The sequence below is a fragment of the Homalodisca vitripennis genome, chromosome X, assembly GCF_021130785.1.
Source record: "Homalodisca vitripennis isolate AUS2020 chromosome X, UT_GWSS_2.1, whole genome shotgun sequence".
NCBI classification, from domain to species: domain Eukaryota; kingdom Metazoa; phylum Arthropoda; class Insecta; order Hemiptera; family Cicadellidae; genus Homalodisca; species Homalodisca vitripennis.
In genome coordinates, this window is record NC_060215.1 from 74824553 (window position 1) to 74848648 (window position 24096).

The 24096-nt window shown below is 33.0% G+C and overlaps 2 protein-coding genes across 2 annotated transcripts in view; both read left to right on the forward strand.

The window, feature by feature from the left end:
• Window positions 1-24096, forward strand: part of LOC124369480 (Down syndrome cell adhesion molecule-like protein Dscam2) — a 222320-nt gene that overhangs the window by 94269 nt on the left and 103955 nt on the right. The window contains exon 3 of the mRNA XM_046827492.1: window positions 181-222. The gene's annotated coding sequence lies outside the window, so the exon portion shown is untranslated. The remainder of the gene's footprint in view (window positions 1-180; window positions 223-24096) is intronic.
• Window positions 20038-20820, forward strand: LOC124369479. The gene has a single exon (XM_046827491.1). It carries the CDS (start codon window positions 20038-20040, stop codon window positions 20818-20820), a length of 783 nt encoding a protein of 260 aa, XP_046683447.1.

The following is a 24096-nucleotide window of genomic DNA, read 5'->3' on the forward strand; positions in this document are numbered from 1 at the left end:
ATGGTTAAACAAAATTTCAAAATAAAAACTAACTGCATTCTTTAAAAGATAGTTGTTTAATACCCTAAACGTATGTTTTGGCCACTTCATATGATTTCTTACCAAATACACTTATGACCATTTTATACTATCATAAAGATCATTTTATTACGACTAAAACCACATTCTATTATTTTTCAGATTGTCAAGATGAATACGCTAGGATAAACTCGGGAAATCAGGGTAAGTAATTATACATCTACTATAAGAGAATAACTCTATTTTTATTTTTGTTAATTTTTGTTATATAAATCGAATATATAATTTTGATATGTAGTAATACATATGTTATGGCCACATAACTTAATTGAAGATTTTGTTTATGAATCTTACAAAAGTGCATAAGGTCAACAAGAGAAATTCGCATTACTACCAGCAAATGACTGCATTAAAACTATTATTAACTTTTTAGAGTACTTGAAAAATTACTCAGGCGAAAATATAATAAACCTAATATTTTTTCCACCAATGTTAATCTTCCAGGTGTCTTCTGATCTTAAACTAAGATGTTCTGCAGTCAATTTGCTTACATAGCCGTTATAGAGTAACTTTATATAAAGTTTAATAGTCAGTATATTCAAATTATTCTATTAACCGTCTCTGGGTTCAATCTGATGATGGTTCACCATATATATATTTATGACCCGAGTTGAGTAGAGAAGACAAATCGGTTATGGTAACATCGGACACAGATGCTAACGTCGGTTGATCTTAAGTATAATGAGTTTTCGACATGGGATAGGTTAACAAATATTGCTGGTTGACAAAACTGTTTTATGAAGTAAAATATTCATTATCGTAAACAAAGTTGACTCGTAATATTGTATACAATATTGATTAATAAGGAAGTAAGTTATACTCCGCAAAATGAAATCCTGGATACGCTCTTGAGATCAGCCTCTCTGTCAAATTCGACATCTTGATTGATCTCTCTTCATCTTACATTCTACTAATATTTTTATACACATAATTATAAGTAATAAACTGTAATCAGTAATTCTACTATAGATCTTATGGTTTAAGTATACAATACAACAAAAATATGAAGCACTGGTTGTATTTCATGACTTAAAGTTTTAATTTATTATTGGCGATGATTTAACATTTATATTTTGCGTTGGAAACGTTCCCAATTTCTCACCAGAAACCTAAATGTATTGTTCATTGAGTTATCGCTTGAAAATCAAGTTTCATTATTTTTATTTTTTTCAAATTATGTGTGTTAATAAAACACAAAATAATACTCTAATTAGAAATAACGAAATAACTCATGAAAGGTGAATCTAGATGGTATCACTAAGAATTATTTACGACAATACCTTTCAAGTAAAAGTGCATGCATAGAAACACTTGAAATAAAATAGACAGTTAAAAAAAGGATTTTTAATTTAAACAACTGATAAGGTATCCTAAATTTATGCCATTTATTTGTTCAACTACCGGGTTGAGACGTGTAGCAAGCTTGACAGAAAAAACTAGAGCAACTCAGACCAAAATAGTCCGATAACATTTGAAGCGGTGTTGCCATATCGCTACTTACTGTTAGTTGTTCTCTCTATGACGTGGCTATTGTACTACTGTAATTTACATTGTTAAAACACATGAATGAAACTAAACTTACGTATATTTTATTCATTATAACATCTAACCATGTTTGTGTATTGCGATAGATGTTGAAACGGATCAGTACTTTTTCATACGCGTAAGGCTGGCAACAGTATTGGGTTTGGGATGTAGAGGGTAGTTAAAACGCTATACCTACCATCCAACTATTTTGGGAGGGCTGCTCTGAAATCGTAGCGCATTTGATGCACATGGGCTTAGAACGCTTTAAAATGGCCTTCACCGTGAATATTGTCTAGAAGAGAGTGACAGCACTGCACGAAATACTGAACTCAAGATGTCTGCTGTATCTCAACCCGCCTAAAATTCTATTTTTCATCAGAGAACCGGACCTGTTAGTATATCATTAAACTTAGATCTTAGAAAAAACACTTCTTTCATATACGACCGAATCACATTTTACATGATTCCGACTGAATGGTAGTTTTATTATATTCCCGGTTGAATCAACACAGTTAAAACTACCAAGTTGCTTTAGTGGGGCGTTCTCAAAATTTTAAGTATAACGTTCATTTTTCGTGACCCTAGCACAAAATATAATCTCGATATTACAACTTGTTACATGATTAGTTAAAAAACCTCTCAAGGAATTATTTCACCAAATGTCTTAACATCAATGGACCATTCCCTCTGACGATCAATCGATAGTTGAGGATCAAGAGATGGGCGATGTAAGTATATAAAAAAGTAGTGTATAATGAGCAAATGAACTATTAAAAAAATAGTTCTTTTTTATTTTAAAAGTTCTGCAATTTTATCTTTCGACTTTCAGACTTAAATAACATTTACAATAGGTTATTCAGGTTGATAATGCTACTCATGTTTAGTGGTTATTATACAGTAATAGACTCAACAAAAACGATGGAAAAATCGGGAAGGAAACAGGATTTTTAGGACATTTTTCATCGTTCAAAAATCTGTTAAAGAAGGACTATCCTACTTAATATTATTTGATAGAGCAAAGTGATCAGTTACAGACAATCCCTCATTAATCTGATAATCCTCAAAAAGGGAATTTAGAGAGTTAAATCGGATCTTAGACGCAATAGAAAGAAAGAAATTATTGAGGCGAAATTAGGACCATATGGTCCTTTCTTACATTTAACCTCTTAAAAATATGTCTTAACAAAGCACATTAAGGCTAATTAACTATAACACTTACACTTACAGTATTCCATTCACTCTTCCATTCACACAGTCACGATTCAAAGGGCAGCCCCGCCGCCCGCCCTAATCATCCGGTCCAGGTATTTTTGTCAATGGTTACCCATAATCAGATAATTAGAAGAGTAGGTAAAATGTGCAACATTATAAAAGCACGTTTAAAACGCACAACACTCTTTTACAAAGTCTCGTAAAAACAAAATAAAAATGGCAAACATGATCCCAAAAACTATCTTTACAGTACAGAATGTAGTTGCAATAAGAAATAAATAGGTGAAGCAAAAAGTAAGTTATACGTAGGGATAAAAGAACCCAAAAAACACGAGAAAGGGGTTAATAAAAATGTAAAAAATGCACATCATTGTTGGTCCGAGGACCATTGTATGAATTGGGATCATTCCAACATAATACAGCGGGAACCTTATTTCTTTAAATATAAATTAATTTCGCTTCATACATTAAATTGGTAGAGAATATATAAAAGTACACTAGTACACAGTTTTATCGTTCTGTTCATATTGCAGACGTTTTTAAGTGGTATGGGGTTACATGCTAATGCTACTATAATGAAAAATTCATACTTTAAGAATTACTACTTCGACACTCTTTGCAATGCCGAATAAATCACATTGAGCAACAAATGCATTAAATCAGAAATCTTCTTCTCATAAATAATATTCTGAAGAGTTTTGCCAAAATAAGATAGAATTTTGTTTTTAATATAAGTTAAGATTCGCAGAATCTAACGATGCAGGTGGCGTCCTTGCAGATTACAGTGGATTTCGAGATGGTAGTTCCAGTTGACGTTGTTTCGGAATAGGTGGTTTTATTATAGGCGGCTCACTATAGGAGATATCACTACCACCAACTCTTCACGCTCAATACGCTACGTATGATACACTTTCTGGCATGTAGGCTGCAATGCTGGTCACTCTAATTATTTCGTTTTGGTTAATTTAAATTATTTTGTAACGGAACCAACAGATATCCCATTTTTTACTTTAAGTTGCCAAATACTCGAAAATACTTTTATATTTATTATATACAATGACTAGTGAAGGATTTTGATTAAATAGATTTTAGGTATACTCAATTTGGAGGGTTTATGGTGCTTTCACTTGTTACCTTAGAGTACAGTGGGAACTCCAAAATTTACATTTTGTGATAAATATAACATTTTATATAAATTATAAATGGTGTTTTTAATGTAATGGAAAAAACGCTCTACACGAATGCGGTAAGGCGACACATGTCAAAATTATAAGTTATTATGTTTACGGAAGAAAACTGTAAAACTACTCAATATGGCAACTACTATAATATAAATATCCAGCTATAGTACTGTAACAGGATTGAGAAGCGGTTGGGAGCTGATCACCCAGCGCTCAGACTAGGTGAGATACCGTTACACTCTGTAGATTATAAGTGACATTTAGTCCTGGGCATGGATGACAATCTTTAATACCGAATAAAATTTCCCAAATAGGCCAGCAGTAAGCAAGCAGCCAGTCCTCTTCCAGGTCATGTATTATTCCTGAAACTCAATACTATGCTGTTTATATGCAGCTAAAATCATGACCTCAATACACAGAAAAAATATATGAGAATAATTTCGCACCCATAGACTATAAAAACTAAAACAGAGGAAAAAATAAAAATTACAACACTAGAAACACCTGATCAGATAAGTTAGAGATGACTAGTAAATTATGAGAAATCTGTATATAATCCGAAGGATACAAAATGTGTTCTTTGGCACAGTGTCCTTAAAAAAAAGTAGTATAATATACTGAAATTATGTAGCTCAACTACTTTTTTTCCAATCCATACATTTTTTCCAATCCTATAATTGGAAAAAATTATTGATTTGAAAACCGGAAGTTTGGATAAGTTACTATTTACTTAGATGTGACGTTTTATGTGTTTCTTTAAACTTTTAGTAACAGTATTCATTATTCTTATTATATTTAGACTATTGCTTATTTCCTAAATAGTAGCTTTATGTTTTTACGCACGTTATGTTAATATAAGGATTATTTCTCTATTCTTGTTGGGGTTGTCAACTTGCAACGTATTTTCCAGCTGGGCTCTGGAGATTCCTTCCCCAACCCATGATGTGAAAGTAGTGTTTGACACAATCTAGAGGATAGTGGAAAGGTTCTTTTTCTGTCATACCGGCGGCGCTTCTCACTGGCAACCGTTACATCGGTATCTATCACCGTACGCTCCGTATTCGCGTCAGCAAAGGACTAGTGGACCGTACAAGTTGTATATTGTCATACTTATTTTGTCATTTTGTTATATGTGCAAATTATTAAACTTGGATTAAAACAAAGAATAATACATTCTGCGAATTCCTACACAGGTTCCGAGTAAAAGTAGCTTTATGCGACAATGTAATTTATCAATATAATTCGTAAGTACACGATTATCATAAACATGCGTATAAAAGTTAAGTATATATATATATATATATATTATATATATATATATATATATGTATGTATATGTATATATACAGATGAATCGACTCAAAATTCTGGTATGGTTTTAAAATAGAACATTTTAATATTTTATATATTGATATAGGCTATATCTAGTTTTATTTAGTACTTTAAAGTGTACGACTAACGTAGTTTAAACTTTTATAATTTTTTCAACTATACCATTCAACATATATCCATTTATTAGAAAAATTCGATATGACACAAAATTGTTTTGTCATTAAAGATGTGTATCGTATAAAAAAGGTATAGATGTGTATGTGCAGGAATAAACGTAATGCTCACATAACTCAATAATATGTTCATACAGAATTAACTAGAGTGACAAATAGACAGTTATCCACCTTACACATGAGGAGATTTATAATACTTAAGAACAAATAACTAAACATATCGCATTATTTACTGTCCCAGATGATGTTGTAATCACTTTTGTTATTGAATCATAATTAGCACTTTTTAGTTTAACGTCAAGGTTTTTTAGCAGTCAGAAAATAATTATGCATCGAAAAGTGACAGTCCCTGAGAAAGTAAATTAGTTAATCAATTAATATTAGGAACAAAATGTAATTTCTAAAACAAAGGAAACTGGCATTGTCAGGAAAAGCTGGTCTAGATGGTGCGGCGGATGTTAAGGCAACCTCAGTTAAATCGCTTTCCTCTATTGGGTTAGCGCCACCCTCAGGACCGAATTAGGCCCCTTCTCGAGGCCACACGATGAAGCTAAAAATGTTTTTTCCCATATACTTTTAGGTGGTACAATATAACTTAAAGGTTGTGCGAGTGTTTTTCAATAAAGTACGCTTACAATAGACACTGGACTCCATTACAATGGGTTTTAATATAATATTTTGTATAATTTTATACTGTCATTCACACACAAAAACTGATTCACATATTATTATAGATTTAAACTTCATAAAATGTTGGTATTACTTAGTAAATAAATCTTCAATCTTCAAAGCGTTATTATTGTGTTTAAACTTCCTAACTTAGTACAAGGAATGATCAATTAACAAGATCAATAACTATAATATAATAACTTGCATCCATTAAAAGTAATGATTCTATGATGTAAGTGCAAACACAGTATATGATAGGAAAATTTAAGGTAACAGACACAATTACTCCAAATGGCATTACACCGTTGCTTTGACATAGTTGGCTAGAACATTAAATTAATTAAATTACTCCCAACGTACTACAATGAGATTATTACAATTCTCATTAGAGCAGACCATGACCATTGCAATACTCGTGTTTCAATGATGCACTTTGATATATTAGATCCATACCAACTCACTCCCAGTGTAAATGTATTGTTCACAACGAGATACGTTTAAGGGAAGTCTAATAATTGAAAAAAGATATATATTTTTTTAATTGGCACTTACTCTGAGTTATAACACAGCCAAAAGAACGATAATATACACGAAACATTGTTTTACCCCAGAAAGTGATAACACACTCGAGGGAGGGATACCACACTCAAGAGAGTAATAACGTACTCTAAAAAGTGGCAACACTCTCAATAGAGTCATAAGAGACCGATAGATTAATAACACATTGGAGAGAGTGATAACAAACTTGAGTACTATAAAACATCCAAGAGAGTGACAATATTCGAGAGATTCTTAATATATAGACAGAGCGATACCACACTGAAGACAATTATACTACACTGCCTTGACCGATAAAACACTCAAGCGAGTTGTTATATCCTCTACTGAGTGATAATGTATTCAAATCATAATAATGCACTACAAATAGAGAGAGTGATAACATAAGTATGTTACGATGACGTAAAGATAACGTAAGTACGATGAATGTTAGGCCAAAGCTATTGTTCTTGCCGCCACCTCCAGGAAAAGTCGTAGACTTATATAGCCGGGTTTCATTCTGTTTTCACTACTCGACAAATATGGAATCAATATTAAGTTTACCGTGTAGACAATCCTAAGCATATTTCTACCTCCGATACTTGAGGTTGATCAATCGGTTGATCACTCTTTCTTTTTTACATATATTAATCTCATCCTTGTTTATTTTTGGTGATTTATGGATCTTGGCCTAGTCTCCAAAATCAACATGTTTGTTCTATCATTGGACAACGATGTCATACACGGGACGCTCCTTCTAATTCCTCCAACCCGCATCGTAACGATAGTCTGAACAACATCCCCTTTTACAATATCCTTGGACTACATTCGCTTTGTTATTTTTATACCTGAATTATTTCTAATCGTATTTCTTGCTACAGAAAAATCAGCTTAGCTTGGTTCGATTGCGGTGCTTCAAAAGTGTCAGAACTTCTGACACCTATAACACCTCTCCAGGTGTATGGATTTCATGAACCTAAAATTCTGTTTATGTACGAGTATAGTGTATGTACCACTGTACGTATGTGCCCTGATCTCTTAATTCATTTATAAACGAACAGAAAACTCCATAACGAGCTGCTCCTTTCTTTCGACATTTAGTTCTACCACTTTCACCCCACAGTGCTTATTCTTGATTTAATATTCATGGTTAAAGTATATTTATTTTGTTTAATTTATTTATGTATTCATCTTATAGACATTTTACGAGACCTCATCTTCCAGATTTGAGCTCGTCACTCTGAAGCCAGCTTGTTTAATAACAGTACATGTTAGAACACTCTTGTCTTACACGTCTAGTAATAGCCCTTCCTGGTGTTGTTATTTCTCTTAAACCTCAATCCTAATATTTACTTTTATTTACCTGTTCTTTTCCTCTTTTCTTATAATTAGGAGTGTCAGAGCCAGTTGCACCGGATCGCTCATACCGTTCGCTTTTAGCACACTCGTTACTTCCATACCGATCCTTGAGGCATCCGCTTATGATAATTCCATCTGTGCTACAATTTTCTGACGATCCAATTCCATCATTACTTTCTAACTATTTAGATCAGCCTAAATACATTTAAAACAATGGCTTATTCTATCATGTATGCATGAAATACTCTCTTGTCCTTGTTGCTTCGTTTCATATCCTTTTTTTGTGATTCAATTTTAGCGTTCGATATTTTCTGTTACTTCTATTGAATCCTCTTCCAGTGTCTTGCTCCCTTAATGTCCAACATATTCCCGGCTCTTATTCTCTTCCTTTATGGTGGACACTTTCCTTCTCTTGTGTTCCCTTCTTCCTTATATTTGATTTCTACTCATAATCATCCAAACTGCTTATAGGTGGGTGTCCAGAAAACCCAGTATCCTTTACTTCTCTTCTTTTCAATCTTCATTCTTTAATTTCTCCCTCTTTAAAATCATTCATTTTTTTGGACTTACAATCTTTATTGACTTCAGCCATTACCTGATTATTGACTAATTGCTCTGGTGCCTTTATCTAGCTTTGCCCGCAGATCAAACATCTTTCTACGTCCCTAAACACGTGTAGTATAGTCGCGGGATTGGGAATATGTTCATAGATCCCGAATACATCACCGTGTCAATTGATTGTCCTGTGGCACACACTTCATTGGGAGGCAGGCACATTCTGACAGGGATGTTTGGGCTCTTTCCATGACAAAGAATCCACCACTCCAGTTTGGAAAAACCCCGGTGTTTTAGTCTCTCAAGAACCGTATGGATGATGGTAAGATCCTAAAATAGTCTTGTGAACGTGCAGTGTAATGTGTTGTGTATTTTTGTGTTTGTACTTCTATTAACTTTCAATGCATTAATATTAAATGCAGGTCTGAGAGTGAGGATACGAAGAAAAAAAAGCTTGTATAGACTAAAAAGCTCTCATTAAAATTAGAGCACAGACGAAATACCTCTAGTCACAGATAAAGATCTAGAAAAGTGAAGATTCTGAACAGTAAATATTTCGGAAGTATTCTGGAGGCATCCACATCCAGCATCCGTACAGAAATATACTGTAGAGAGTCTTAATACACGAAAGTGAGGATAAAAAAGAGAGCGAGTGAGATAGTTCAAATTCGTTAATGGTGTAAGAAATCAATTTATGTTTGAACCATCTTATAATAACTGACACTTAAATACGCCGTATAAATTTATAGTTGCTTATATTTTCTTCCGATACGTGTAAAAGTAATATTATCACATATGTCTACATATGGATACTGAACTATGTAGAGATATACAAATCCGAGGAAATTTTTCAAGTTGGTTCATAAATAGGTTTGGAACCTCGACCATTTTTAATTTACAAATTTATTACAAAATAAAGAAACACTAATCGTTTAGTATTAAGATTTTAGAAACGCTGTTGAAACAATTGCTTTGAATAGTAGATATCCATCCAATTATTAAATCCAGAGATTCTTAGTAGTAAGTTATTTCGTCATAAACAATTCAAACTCAACTTTCAGAAATTATATTGATAAGTTTCAACAAATAACAAAAGCAAAAGAGAATTAAAAGTGGCCCCTGAGACACATGACACAAAAATATGATTAAAGTAGGTATATCCCATCTGAACTCTTTCAGTGAATGGAGGATTGTTGTTTACATTCAATTGAATCACTTTAACAAATTGAAAATATTTCCTTAATCACTAGTGTATTCAAGTTTGAGTAGTCATGATTATTGAATTCTATCTTTTGAAAGCTATACGTATACATATCGATCTGTCAATTAGCCACTGTTTAAAACCCATTAATACACTGCCATGTTTATTATCATTATTTGATTAATAAAACAATAAATTATTTTGGCTATTAACTAATTAAACTATAACAGAATAAAAAATAGTTTTCACCTTTAAATGTACTTTTTGAAGTAACTACAATATTTTTGTCATATGAGGGAGATGGCCCGCAAGGACTCAGAAGGGAAACTTATATAAGAGCATAAGTTGAGTAGTACATCAAATTAAAGGTCTTTGTTAGTAGAGTAAAATGCCACAAATCCAACCTCAAAGGGTTTACTCTTTAAAAATTATACGGATTTCAAGTTTGAAACATTTAAAACGTAGGTACTGTTGTAGATGGTTTAATATTCTTATCTTGGCTTAAGTTGTGAAAGTTAAACCATGTAAATGAATATTGGACTTATGAAATAGTGTTTAAAGAAGAATTTAACTTAAAGTAAATTAAATTATTTGTTTCATTTATATTACTTTTTTCAAACAGTTACACTTTAACTCAAGACTGTCCATTAGCTTGATTGAGGCTTAAGATTTAAAAGAACCCAATAATTAGTCAAAGTGAAACGACTGTCCTTTGAAACTCTATAAAATCAAAACATAGCTCGTGGGTTTCAGCTTTCCTTTTAAAATAATTTTACTATTGTACACTATACACACAATACTATTGTACACTATTTTACTGGTACACTTACAGTTGTTCAGACTCAAGAACACGTTTGTACAAGTGTTTTACAATACAAGTTGAACAGGCTTGTCCAATAACCTCATTAAATTTAAGTTAATATGTTAATATATAAGAATAAAAAGAATCCATCAACTTTATCTCATTTCATGACAATAACCATAACCTAGTATATCATTTGCTCATTTATAAGTTCAGTTCATCTAATAACTAAAACTTATGTTTTATCTTTATCAAAATGAAGCTTTGTACTAACTATTATAGTACAGTTACTGAAGAATGTGTGTTGCAAACCTAAAGGTTTATTTTAAACTTTCCTTGCAGTTATTTCCAGACATAATAAATAATATTCTCTTTTCGTTTTCCTTATAAGCCTATAACACTCTTTTGTACTTAAAGTTTTGTTGTTTACTTTTAAAAGAACCTCATTTCTAAAACATGGATATGAAAGGTATTCTCGCGTTCTTTGTACCTTAAGCTTTTCTCAGAAATAAGTTTAGATAATAAGACATCAGTAGCATTCATAATATTTATGTCACCAACCCGTAACTTACATGCATTTACTTGTCAATTTCATCCAGTGGCTTTGAAAAGGCGTCAGTAAAGATGAAAATATTTATTTTAGAATATTTTTAGATAAAAAATCTAGATTCTGAATTAACTGCTGTATCATGAAGTTAAACTTACTATTTTTGTAAAGATTACTAATACAAATTGTTTCGCCATATGAACCATTCATAACTGCTCTAAATTTTACTACATATTATTATGAAAGACCTTATCATGAATATAAAACAAAACCTAACTAAAAATTATTGATAAAACGTGGAAAAGTTTTCATATGATTCGAATCCAACGTACGTGTTATATGGAACTGCAAAATAGTGCACCAGCAAATAACGATCCGCAAATTAAAGGCATCAGCTTATTGTTTTGAACCAGTACATTGTTACTAAAGTGAGTAAAATGAAGTGCACACTGTACCCAGTAGACATTGAAGTGGCTTGACTGGCCCATGACACAGGAATGGCTTGACGTTATCGGAATTTTATTTCTGCAGACTTCAGGCAGATATGCAGTTTGACAGACTTGACATGTTTATTCTAACTAATGTTATTTTATTTTATTTACTATTTTAATTACTAGCGCGACAATAACGTCTAATACAGAGGTGCTGATGTTTTCCAGTCAAGAAAGCAGTACATTAGAACCATTATATTCAGAATTATACGTTTAGTAACAAGAGCTGTTACCAGTATCTAAAAAGGTAATAAAAAACTATAAATATAACAGTGTTATGGAAACAAAAAGTGTTTTTTGGTTTAGATATAAATGTTATTTATTATTATCACAGCAGTAAATTATTATTATTGTACTTAGTTCTGCATATTTACAATTCTTTCTGAGGTATCGGGTTCAAAAAGCTAAAACATGTTTGGAAATAACTTGAGATAATTCATACTCGAATTAAAGATATATCATCAATCAAAAATGTTAAAAAAGCTCACAATATAAATATAAGTATAAACGGGCACGAGAGAGTAAACATACGAAAACAGTGACATGACAGAAACGTTGAGGTGCGCTAATATCCACAGTAATGACACAAATTTGAGGCTGCCTTTTCGAGGCATCCAACATATTTCCATTATTACCGTGAATCTGGCAAAAGAGAGTCACCAGCTTAACTATTGTATACCCAATATTGCCTTAAAGCTCCAGCCATAGAATCGTTATCCCACGCTTTAAACGCGAAGCTTTTGAGAGTCATCCAGTAGATGGATGATATATTATAAAAGATAAGACTATAATATAAAAATCTTAAATAAAAAAAATACTCTGAAGTATCGTGTGAATAAGAAAAATAACAGAAATTGTCCGACAAGAATTCCTTAAAGTTCTTTTTGAATTTGGTGTGTAACTAAATACTAAACAGTATTATTTTAATAATATTGGCGTTCTAAACCTCTTTAAACCTTAAGCCATGTGAGAATATCATGTAATATATTTTTATATTGAGTTTGGGGAAAACGAGAAACTAACCCACTCACTTTCCCTTATTGAATGATAGGTAATACAGCTTTTACGATCATATAAATCTCTCTCTCTCTCTCTCTCTCTCTCTCTCTCTCTCTCTCTCTCTCCGCGGGTGTGCGTGTGTGTATGCAACTTGTTATTTCATTTTTACTGTACGGCATAGTACATATTAAGTATGCTGTGCCTGGTCAATAGAGTAATGTAGATGTCAAAGACAAAGTTACTATTCAACATTGCAATAAACACATTTCATAGTGGCACTTGAAATATATTAAACTTGAATTTAATTACAATGCCCGAAAGTAGATGCATTGTGAAGGGAAGTATGAGTTTATGAATATATATTCTTGATCAGGGATAAATGGCAATCTAAACAACGACACGAAAATATCTAAGACCAAAGTAATTTACAATTGGCCTAAATATAAACTTTTTGGCATATCTTCTTGATCATGGCAACAATGCAAACTCAACATTGACGTCGGATAATTCACTTGAACCAGCAGTGCTCATACAAGTGCAATGCTGTCATGGCTACGAAATTGCACGCGAGCCGCGTGTGTCTGCTAGTATATGCATGTAAATATTTATAGTATATATATATATATATATATATTTCCTAGGTTTATCTGAAGTACATTAATAACAATAATAAGATTAAACTATCACAAATCATCATTTCCAATTTAAAAATTTTATAAATGCGTATAATGTATAATATTGTATAATGTTACGACACATTTTGACGTTAATAACATGGCTTATGGGCATTACAGCAATAATAATGTGTAATTAATTTCAGATACGTTATTAATTTTGGATTATACCTAAGCTGGATTATTCTATTTTATGTTTCTCGGCTAAATATAATTACATGTATCACCTTACATGGTCGTTGTACCTCAAACTGAAAAGAAAGACTGAATGTTTTATATGTTAAATGTTCATTTCCTATGAAGACATAATAAACCGTTAATAGCTATTTCATTGTCGTGTAACAACGATTTCCTTCAAAGTATTTCAATCATTTTGAAGCTTTTAATGCGGAAACCGTTACACTTGTATTATACTAATCTTACCTATAGTAGCGATAATTAAGATATATAAAATGGCATATAAAGCTAATTAATACTATAGCATCCTGAAAGCACTATTAAACAATGCTGTAAATTATATGGATAATTTTTATAAACTTATACTATTAATAGCTAATTAAGTATTAAACATAAAAAGTCTTTATAATTTGATCACCATTAAAAAAGTTATACCAGCTGCATTTATTACTTAAGAATTAACAAAAGTACAATGAATCTTTTTATTTAGAGTACAAATCTACTTCATAATAAAAGGACACAAGGGATCGTTGAACCAGCTGTGTTCAGGAATTCCGAAGGATTGATTGAACATGTCTTTAACTCATCAAAATCTGAGCATAGCCCCTCTCTAATTCAGCCTTGTTGGTTGTTTTGGTATGACATGACTTCTCCTATAGTAAACTTGTGAGTAACCTCGTGTATTATCGAAATAAGCTACCAAACTAAAATATACAGACAAGTAAGTAAATCCTCCTGTAGAACTGTTTGTATTTCTAATATCAGTAATATGTATACTTTAGTAATTCTAAAAGCACTGACTTGTTCTAAACAGATGAAAAAGTCAACATATTGTCCATTCCATATGCATTTAATCTTGGTAAAATATAGCAACCCTTTTTTAACTTAATCGATACCAACTTTTACTAAATCAAACAATAATCAATAATAGCTACATCATCAAGCTTACACTATGGTAACCAAAACTAGAAAATAGTTTAAAACAGATCGTTTAAATTCAATATTCTATCCTCTTAAGTTATTTCATGTGTGATTATTGTTAATGTTATATTATTCTTATAATAACTTTTTCCACCATATTTTGCACATGCTAAATTTGTATGGAGCATCAAGTTATTTATTGTCTGCCATTTCCAGAACCTTAAGTAGATTCGGCTATCCACAATCGCTGCGAAAATCAGCATATATTGTTTTCAATAAAAATATACTACCCTGATAAAGTATTCAATAGTAAAAATCAAGAAAACACATAATCTTACCAGAATACCTAACGGACTGTTCAAACTTACATGCTTAAATTCAGCCAGTTCAGACGCTAATTCCATATTTATTATGCATATAACACAATGTTTAGTAAAATGTTTTCTTCTCGTAAATCTGCCGTTTATCGTCTAATCAATTCTAAGTTAATGTTCTTTTTTTGTAAATGATCTCCTTTTTGTCCTGTGATAACAAAGGTGTGAGGATTGTGTGAGTCTCTGGTTACTTTGCTCCAGCACATATCCAAAACAGTGTATTTTGTATTTGTGAAATTTGCAATGTCATTTATATTTAATGAATTAACCTTCAATCTACACGTTTTGTAATTAGCTGCAACTTACTAAGCCGAGAAGGTCCCTCTTCTTCGGAAATTAATTTAATATATAATTTTCACAAATGCATGTTTAAACTTTGACTAAATTGATAAGAGATTCTTACAATTTATAACTTTTTTAATATTTTCGACTAATTCTGAAAAGAAATTTAATTCCTTTCAAATTGACTCCAGTGTACCATTTGAATATATTTAAAGATTACTTTAGTTTTTGGTCCAAAATATCGTACATAAATGTTTAATGTTCTTGTTACTGTAACAGTGATATAAGTAAATTCTGCCTTGAACTATAAAACTGTGGATACCGAGCTAAATTCAATTATCATTTTATATCGTTGAATGGAGAAATGATAATAGCGTACATTTCGTAAACTATCAATAAATCCTTGTAAATATCTATAACACCTTTGTATTTTTTATCTCTTAAAATGCGATCAATTATGCTAGTATTTCTGTCAGAGTCATTTAGGACCTGGCTGTGACAAATTATTTTACTTAAAGAGCTAATGTCCTTCCTCAAATTTACGACTTACATACATTTATTAGCACTCATGTGTTTGCAATCAGCATATTTACAACGCTCACTTAGTTTTTACTTACAAAATGGAACTTTATTCCTATGATGAATCTATGAAAGTAAAGTATTTAGCCCAAAAGAATGGACTACCTTCTAACAAACATAATTTACGACTACTATATATCTGTCTTTGCTTTCTTACACCAATAGTGAGGGAAGATAACATACACTCTCATTGTGATCAATTATCGTTTGAGACGATCTGTCAATAATATTTACCTGAATTGCTTTACATATTGGTAATGAAAGAGGATGAAGTCTTCAGTTGACAATTTCATTACTTTTAGTTTAATCTCAAATTGAAAACATATCGCTTTGCCAATTTTCTCAGTTGGATAACATCATTTACCACTCACATCAATTGACTTCTCATGAAATTACAGCATAGCATCATGTTGTAATTTAATTTTTTTATTCATTATTTTTTAATACAAGCGAAATGTGTTGATTAATGTTTTATTATTAGGAATTGCATTTTTCTGAAGTTCAACAAAATCAACATCTAGCTATTAGGTTATAGATAATTTCTGAAAGAAATACACTTTGCTTATGAAAGTAAAATGACGTTGTTTTGTAGAATTATTACACACAGTGAACCAGACCACCTGGGCCACTGATTGTAGCGTTATAACAAGTGAATATAGAAATGAGTCCCTCACCTCACATTCTGTCGCCAAAGAATTCGGTTTCTGTTCATTTACAGCAAGAAATATTCAGAATATATTTTGACTATCTGTATCAAGAGGCTAAACTGAGTTACCACACGCCCCACCTTTACACTTAAAAATTTCCCAAAAACAAACCCCTCAAAAACATATCTTACAAGATGTTTTGGAGGGTTAGAAATAATTGTAACGAATTATTGGGCACCAATATAGGAGGAGAGAGGGTTTACATTTGAAACGGGGTTTCTATCTTCACTTGTTATACTGCTACGATCAGTGGCCCAGGGCGTCTGGATTCTCTAATTAATAATATATACCTAATTTACTAATACATATTCATTACAAACAAATAAAGTGTGAATCTAGGTTTTATCAGTGGAAAGCGTTATATCGAGACAAGATTATATAGGTGTATCCAGTTTAGTTATTTAAATAAAATGGATATTTTGAGGAATAGATACCTATTTCAGTATTTTATTAGTCTATCTTGATGTTTTTGCGGAGGTCATTCAAAATTTTATGTTATTAATTGTAATGGAAAACTTAATATAGTTGAACTGGTTTGATTGAACATTTATTCAAAAATATTTTACTCGTATTATTAGTCAAAAAAGTTTCCACTGTTGAAACTTGAGAATTGTTGTTGACTTGACAAGTATGAGTATTTTAAAGTAACAGAAATCATTAACAAACCATATATGGAATATATTCCGACGGGATATTTGCTCTGTAATCACGCTAACACTACAAGTAGGCTCAAGACTTCTGACCTTAATATTTTATAATTTGGAAAGGGAATTGCGTCATACATAACAAATTTAGCTATATTGGCCCCTAACACTTTATGAGAGAGCGTTGGATATAATTGAGACCTTTAACGGAGATTGAGAGCCTTCCACCAACTGCTTCACCCAAAAACTGCTTACATATTTCTTTTCATGTCCTGTTATAGAAAATGTTAAATAGCAGAAACTTATTTACTACTGAGATCACCCAGAATGTTCATTGGTAAAAGTTAACTGTAGATAGATCCGCAAAACCCACAAAATATCTTTATATTATTTTTTTATTATTTTATCTGAATTTATTTTTACAATTTAAATACTAATCTAATGTGTTTATAAGGAAAAATAAAAAATGGTTTTTAATAAACTTATATCTCCTATCGCAATAATTTACTAATTAAATTTTGATTTACCTATGTAAAAATGCTACAATAACCAGTTGAATTGAATGCAGAGATCTACTCCCACGAGGATCCTGACTTCCTTGTGTTTACTCTCAAGGAATTTCTAAGAGTTTGCTGAAGAAAGTAGGTCATTGCATAGTATAGTACTAAATATCTTAATCTAAATCTTATTTAGATCGTAGCTATTGATGCGATGAGGATTGTATTATTGATTTTAGTTAGTTTTAAGCACTTATTGAAACATTAAACCAAGTCATGCCTGGATGGGCAGTGGCCTGAGGTCTCTTATGAAATTTTAGACATTTCTCATTTCCCATCAATGGCTTTGTAGATCATCACAGAATGCTGTCATTTCTCAGAAATACCGCACACACATACCATATCTAACATGTTCAATTGAGTCAATTGAGTGTAGACATTCTGACTCTGCTACCAAATGGTTGCTGATACTATCAGATGTCATCCATGACTCTCACTCAGCCTTATCAATCAGATTGTGTCAGCACAATCCGATACACTTGATAGCGGTGTGGCGGAGGGGCTTTGAACGACACGATGCAGCGTATTTTTGGTATTATACTGGGATTATACAATAGTAACTATGATGGCGGAGGATCTGTGTCTATCTTTTGAGAAGCCATCGTACCTTTCAGTTTACCTTTGCTTTAGAGGTGTAATTGTTCTTCCTTTGGAATTCTGTGACATGTGAGGAGGTTTGGGAAGCCAATGTCTACACGTCTCTGCTTAGTGACGTTACCCTTTGGAAATGAAACCCATTTACAACATATACTATTGGCTTTTAATTTGAACTAAATTTTTGCACTGAACTTAATTAATTTAAACTCAGTCTCAATCTTTAAGACTTTGCTGATTGCGATTACCATGACTGTTCCTATTGCATAATAAGTTTTCCGTCCTTGTCCAATAGGAATTCCGTAAGATAATAACTCAGTGGCTCTGGAAGTTGAAAGTGATAGACTCAGTGGTCTGAGAACGTCACAGTTTTGTTGAAATTTCGAATAAAATTACATAAACTTCGTAAGTTGCTACTAAAGCATTTAACAGCGTGAACTATTTACCTGGTGCAAACGTTTTGGAGCAATTATAGGAATGCTGCCACGGTTTCTAGAGTAAGTGAAAACATCTGTGACTGAAGTTCGACTGTGTTGATGATAAAAGTTATAGTTAGTTGGCTATGCTTTTGGATAAGTTTAAGCAAAAAACATATCCATATCGAGAAACAGTTCCCATTATATCGAGAGAAACTACTAAGTTGAACGTTATCGTGCAGATCTTACCACAAGTTAAAAAGATAAATGTAGTTACAGCTAGCATAACATGAACAGAAAGTACGTTTATTACTCAGATACAGATGGCATTGTAGACACATGACATTTTTTGTTTGAAGGATACTGTAAAACCGCTTCAGTTCTTGAAACATTTACTAATTTTAACACCCCATTAAAACACTTTTATACTGGCAAATCACTGAAAATACTTTGGTTTTGTGGATGGCAACAGTATGAAATGCTTTAACGCTTTAACGCTCTTTTTTCAGACTGACGTGGACGATGGTATAAAATAGGCGTCCATTATCTAGCCTTCTATGTCCCGGTTCAATTCTTTATATATAAATGGTTATATGTCATTATACCCAACTGTTGTAGCAGAATTCGATTCCAAATGGACCAGAAGAGATTTTCTCGACGTTGAGATGCTCGTACTCGTGATGGTGGACTAAGCATCAATTCACTGGCTTAAACCATCCTTGGTTTGATGCATGGTAGGTTATAAGAATGTGCGCCATTATAGCCGATTGTTCCGTTCCAATTTGTTATAAAACAATTTTTACATTTGTCTGGCCACAGGGTGCTGTTGCTCGTGGCGGTGGTGATTGTTATTCATACTCTACTTGCGGTAAAGTGGGGCTTTATAGGACTTACCGTTTGAAGAACGGATTGGAAGCGAGAGACGCTGATTCTCAATTCCTCTTCCGCGTGGAAAAATCTGCTACCATTATAATTTAGGGTCTGAATTATGTTAAGTTCTACCACGTTCCATTCATCTTCTTCCTAAGAAATGACTGTATCCCAAGAGGAAGGCAACGTTAGAATGTCCAATGCTGAGCTGAATTTAAAGCGCCGGATAATGCTACTCACTTGATATATAGTGTTACCACCGAATCAATGTACTCGTATCAAACGTCATGATGCTCATTGAGCTACGGTGACTGCGGTCGATATGATTATGGTTGTACTATCGAACGTGAGCAGTTCTTTAATACTAAATAGGTCGCTGTAAACCCGATATGGTGCGTATCAGAGAAGATGCCCTATGTATCACTGACAAAAAGGTGGCTGGGTTGAGCAGAGTGCATGATAAAAAGTTGGCCAGTTACTGATAGTAAATATTACCCCTGATCCTGTCTATAACTTACACTATTTAATGTCGATATGATGTATGATATATGCCCTAGTATGATGTATCTAGGGCACAAAATGACAGTAATTGGAATATACGCTCCCACAAATGATGAGAGTGAAGGTGTAAAAGACGATTACGAGGAAACTCTAAATGACGTATTTGAGCAAGCTAATAGCACAGGAGAAGTAATCCTAATAGGAAACCTGAATGCCAGGTTTGGAAGAAGAAACAAACATCATATAGTGGGAAGTCATGGAGAAGATGTTGTGTACAATAACGGCGAGCACTTAATCAATGTATGTGAACAGCATGAATTGAAAATCATGAATGGATATTTCGAACACAAGAACAAACACAAATTCACTTGGCATCAAGACATGCGAAAACTCCAGACAATAATAGATTACCTTGTCATAAAACAACGATCCTGCTTTAAGGTGTTAGATGTGAAAGTACACAGGGGCCCCGATTGCGGAAGCGACCATTACCTAGTAAGAGCAAAAATTGCGTGTCCTTTCATCAGCACAGGTTCAAAGGAATGGACAAGCAAAACAAATTTTCTGGGAGATAAAAGGTATAGCTTGGAACGCTTAAATGAAGAAAGTGTACAAAATGTATACAGATGCCGACTAAGACAACAACTTAGAGAAATATCAGCAGAGGGGATGTCAATAGAAGACCTACACACCAATATAAATAATGCCATTCATCAGGCCGCACTTGAAGCACTGGGAGAGTTAAGAATGGAAAGGAGAAGACACAACCGATGGTGGAACGACGAACTAGAACAACTAAAACATGACAAACAAAAAAAATGCACCAAAGATGGCTCCAGAGCAAACAACCAGAAAGTTTAGTCGCCTAAAAACACGCCAGAGCAAAGTTTAAAAGATTAATAAAACAGAAAAAAAATAATCAATGGGAAAGGAGATGTAAAGAATTGGATACCTACCTAGGAGGAAGAAAATCGACAGAATCTTGGAGGCTCCTAAAGAATATGAAGAAACAGACAAACTCCAACTTAACACTCAATCTAATAAAGAACGAGGAATGGAAACAATACTTCCAAGAGATGCTAAGTGAAAATCGAGCAGAATTCATAAGCCAACCAGAGAAGGAAGATATTTATACAATATTGGGAGAACAAGTAGCACTTGATGTAACAACAGTTACGAAGGCGATTAAACAGCTAAAAAATAGAAAAGCAGCTGGTCCTGGCAATATTCCGGCCGAATTAATCAAATACGGACCCAGAGAACTACAAATCATGATTACAATACTCTTTAAAAAGTGCCTGGACGAATACAACACACCAAAGGAATGGAAGCATAGCTGGATAATACCACTACATAAAAAAGGGCCAAAAAATTACTGCGAAAAATTACAGGGTACTCTCTGTTAACAGCACACTATGCAGATTGTATGGGCGAATAATAACATCGCTGATAACCCATGATTACTCTCCGTATCAACTAGAAGAGCAAGCCGGTTCTCGAGCAGGCAGATCCACGGTCGATAATATTTTCTGCCTGATGCAAATAGACGAAAAAAGATTAGCCACGGGAAGCAGTACTGATCTACTATTCGTAGACTTAACAAAAGCGTATGACAATGTGCCAATCAAAACCCTTTTTAAGGTACTAGACGAATCACAGATCGGTATACCGATTATAAAACCGTCAAAGAAATGTACACTAACAATACTGCACAAGTGAAAATCGGTAATAGTCTAACTTCCACTTTTACAGTCAGCAAAGGACTCCGACAAGGTTGCTGCATGTCACCAATACTGTTCAACATATACGTCGATGCTGCATTAGCACAATGGAGACGGAAATGCAGTGGAATGGGAATTTCCGTGGATGATCGAACGCTATATACACTGCATTATGCCGACGACCAGGTGGTACTCGCTCAAGACACTGAAGATTTAGAGTATATGACGAGGAAGTTGCTGGAGGAACATAAAAAGTTGGGACTAGCAGTAAATATAAAGAAAACCAAATACTTATGTATAGGAGGACAAATACAAGACCTACAACTGAACTCTGGAGAAAAAATTAGTGGGTGTGAAGAGTACATATACTTGGGCACGAGAATCACTCAAGATGGCAAGTGTGAAAAAATTATCAATGACAGGATAGTCGGAGCACAAAGAATTACGGGAACACTTAACTCCATCCTATGGCAGAAAGATGTAAGAAACAGAACGAAAATGCATATTTACGACACGATTGTCAAAAGCACTTTGACCTACGGTAGTGAAACATGGCAAATCTCCAGAAAAATGGAAAATAAACTATTGTCCACCGAAATGGATTTCCTGAGAAGGGCTGCGCGGAAATCTAAATTAGACAGAGTGCGAAATGAGGAGATAAGAAGAACGATGAAACGAGAAGAAACTATTGTTGAAGCAATTAGACAGAAACAGTTAGTATGGTTCGGCCACGTAAACCGAATGGAGGGGGCGCCCTAGAGAAACATGGAAGCAGGGGATATCGAAGGCAATGTCGGAACGGAACTTGGGACCTGGTGATTGGAATGATAGTATAGAGTGGAAGTTGGGAATCGGAAGGCGACCACATACGCTGTGAAACCGATTATATATATATATATATATATATATATATATATATATATATATATATATATAATGTCGATATCATTATTTTTATGCTGATTTTGGCACCCATTACTAGAGCTGATTTTTTACAAGATGGTTTTGAGCTTTTTATTTGTTTTTTTAAATGTATCGTATTGTTAGGAGAACCACGATTAAGGCTCACCGAAGTTGCTGGAAGTTATTTTCAATGCAAATGATGAAGTAAATTAATATCCAACATATGTCAACAAGTTGGGCTACGTAGTCCGTTCTCCTCTCCCAGATGTGGGAATCGGTTGAATGAAACTATTGTTAATACTGTTGTGAGTGCAATCATCCTCTCTGTTTATTATATCCTTAGTCACCCTTTTTCTATGTACATCAATGAAAATGGTACGAAATAAAAAAGGTTTTAGGAAATGACCTATAGCTTCTCTTTCTCAATTTTTCTAGGTAGAGTGTGTGTGTGTGTGTGTGTGTGTGTGTGTGTGTGTGTGTGTGTGTGTGTGTGTGTGTGTAATCATGAATTTTAGTGATCAGAATTATAGTAGGTTCTTGACTTGGGGCGAAAATTACCTCATTTGTCCCAACGACTTATAATAAACGGAAAGGTGGTAAATTTGAAATAATAAATATAAAAAATTATATTTGCTCTCGCAAACTGGAAAATTAATCTAATATCAAATACATGGTAGTAAAATACCTTTTCAAAAAAACTACTACAGTACAGAAAGTCACGAGAATAAAACAAAGATTATTGATTTTTTTATATATATTCACAATAGGTAGTTATCGTCAGAATTTAAACTATAATATTTGTATAAAAAACTGTAATTTTGATTTTAAATTGAAGAGGCATCATGAAATTTCCCGGTATTATTAAAAGTGCATACATCTTAAACACGAAGAAGAGGATCCATCAACGTTGATTGAAATAGCTCAGCACCTCTGGGACCAGACCCATCACATCACAGTCATTTCAAACATTTCCTCTTTCCATTTGTTTACAATTGTTCAGCCATAGCTGTATGATTTGCATTATAGCGTTTTCCGTACATGAAATAAAAATGCACTAATGAAAATTTTGTATATTATAATAAATAAATATGTACAAAAGTAACACCTATACATTTTGTTAGTCATCGGTATTTGTCTTCATTCATAATTGCTTTTTTCAGAACCTCAAGAGAAATAACAAATTGTGAAGGAGTTTTTACTAACTTAAAATGTCGAAAGTTATTAGTTTCTGCATATGTAGAACAAGTTTTAATTACATTCTTATTCGTTTCAGGGTGGAGGTGTGTTACAACTTAGAATAAAAATAATAAAACAATTTTACTAGATTATTAGCACAATTAAAAAGCGCTTGTCAGTACAAAGCACCTAGAACAGTGGATTAATAGGCATGACTTGTATCGGGCAAATCATAATGTATATTGTTCAAGGGTCAGCTTATTGTGAATAATAAATCAAATCAACTCGAAATGATAAAAAGTATTATTTTCAACTAGCTTACAAGTTCTATCTTCTA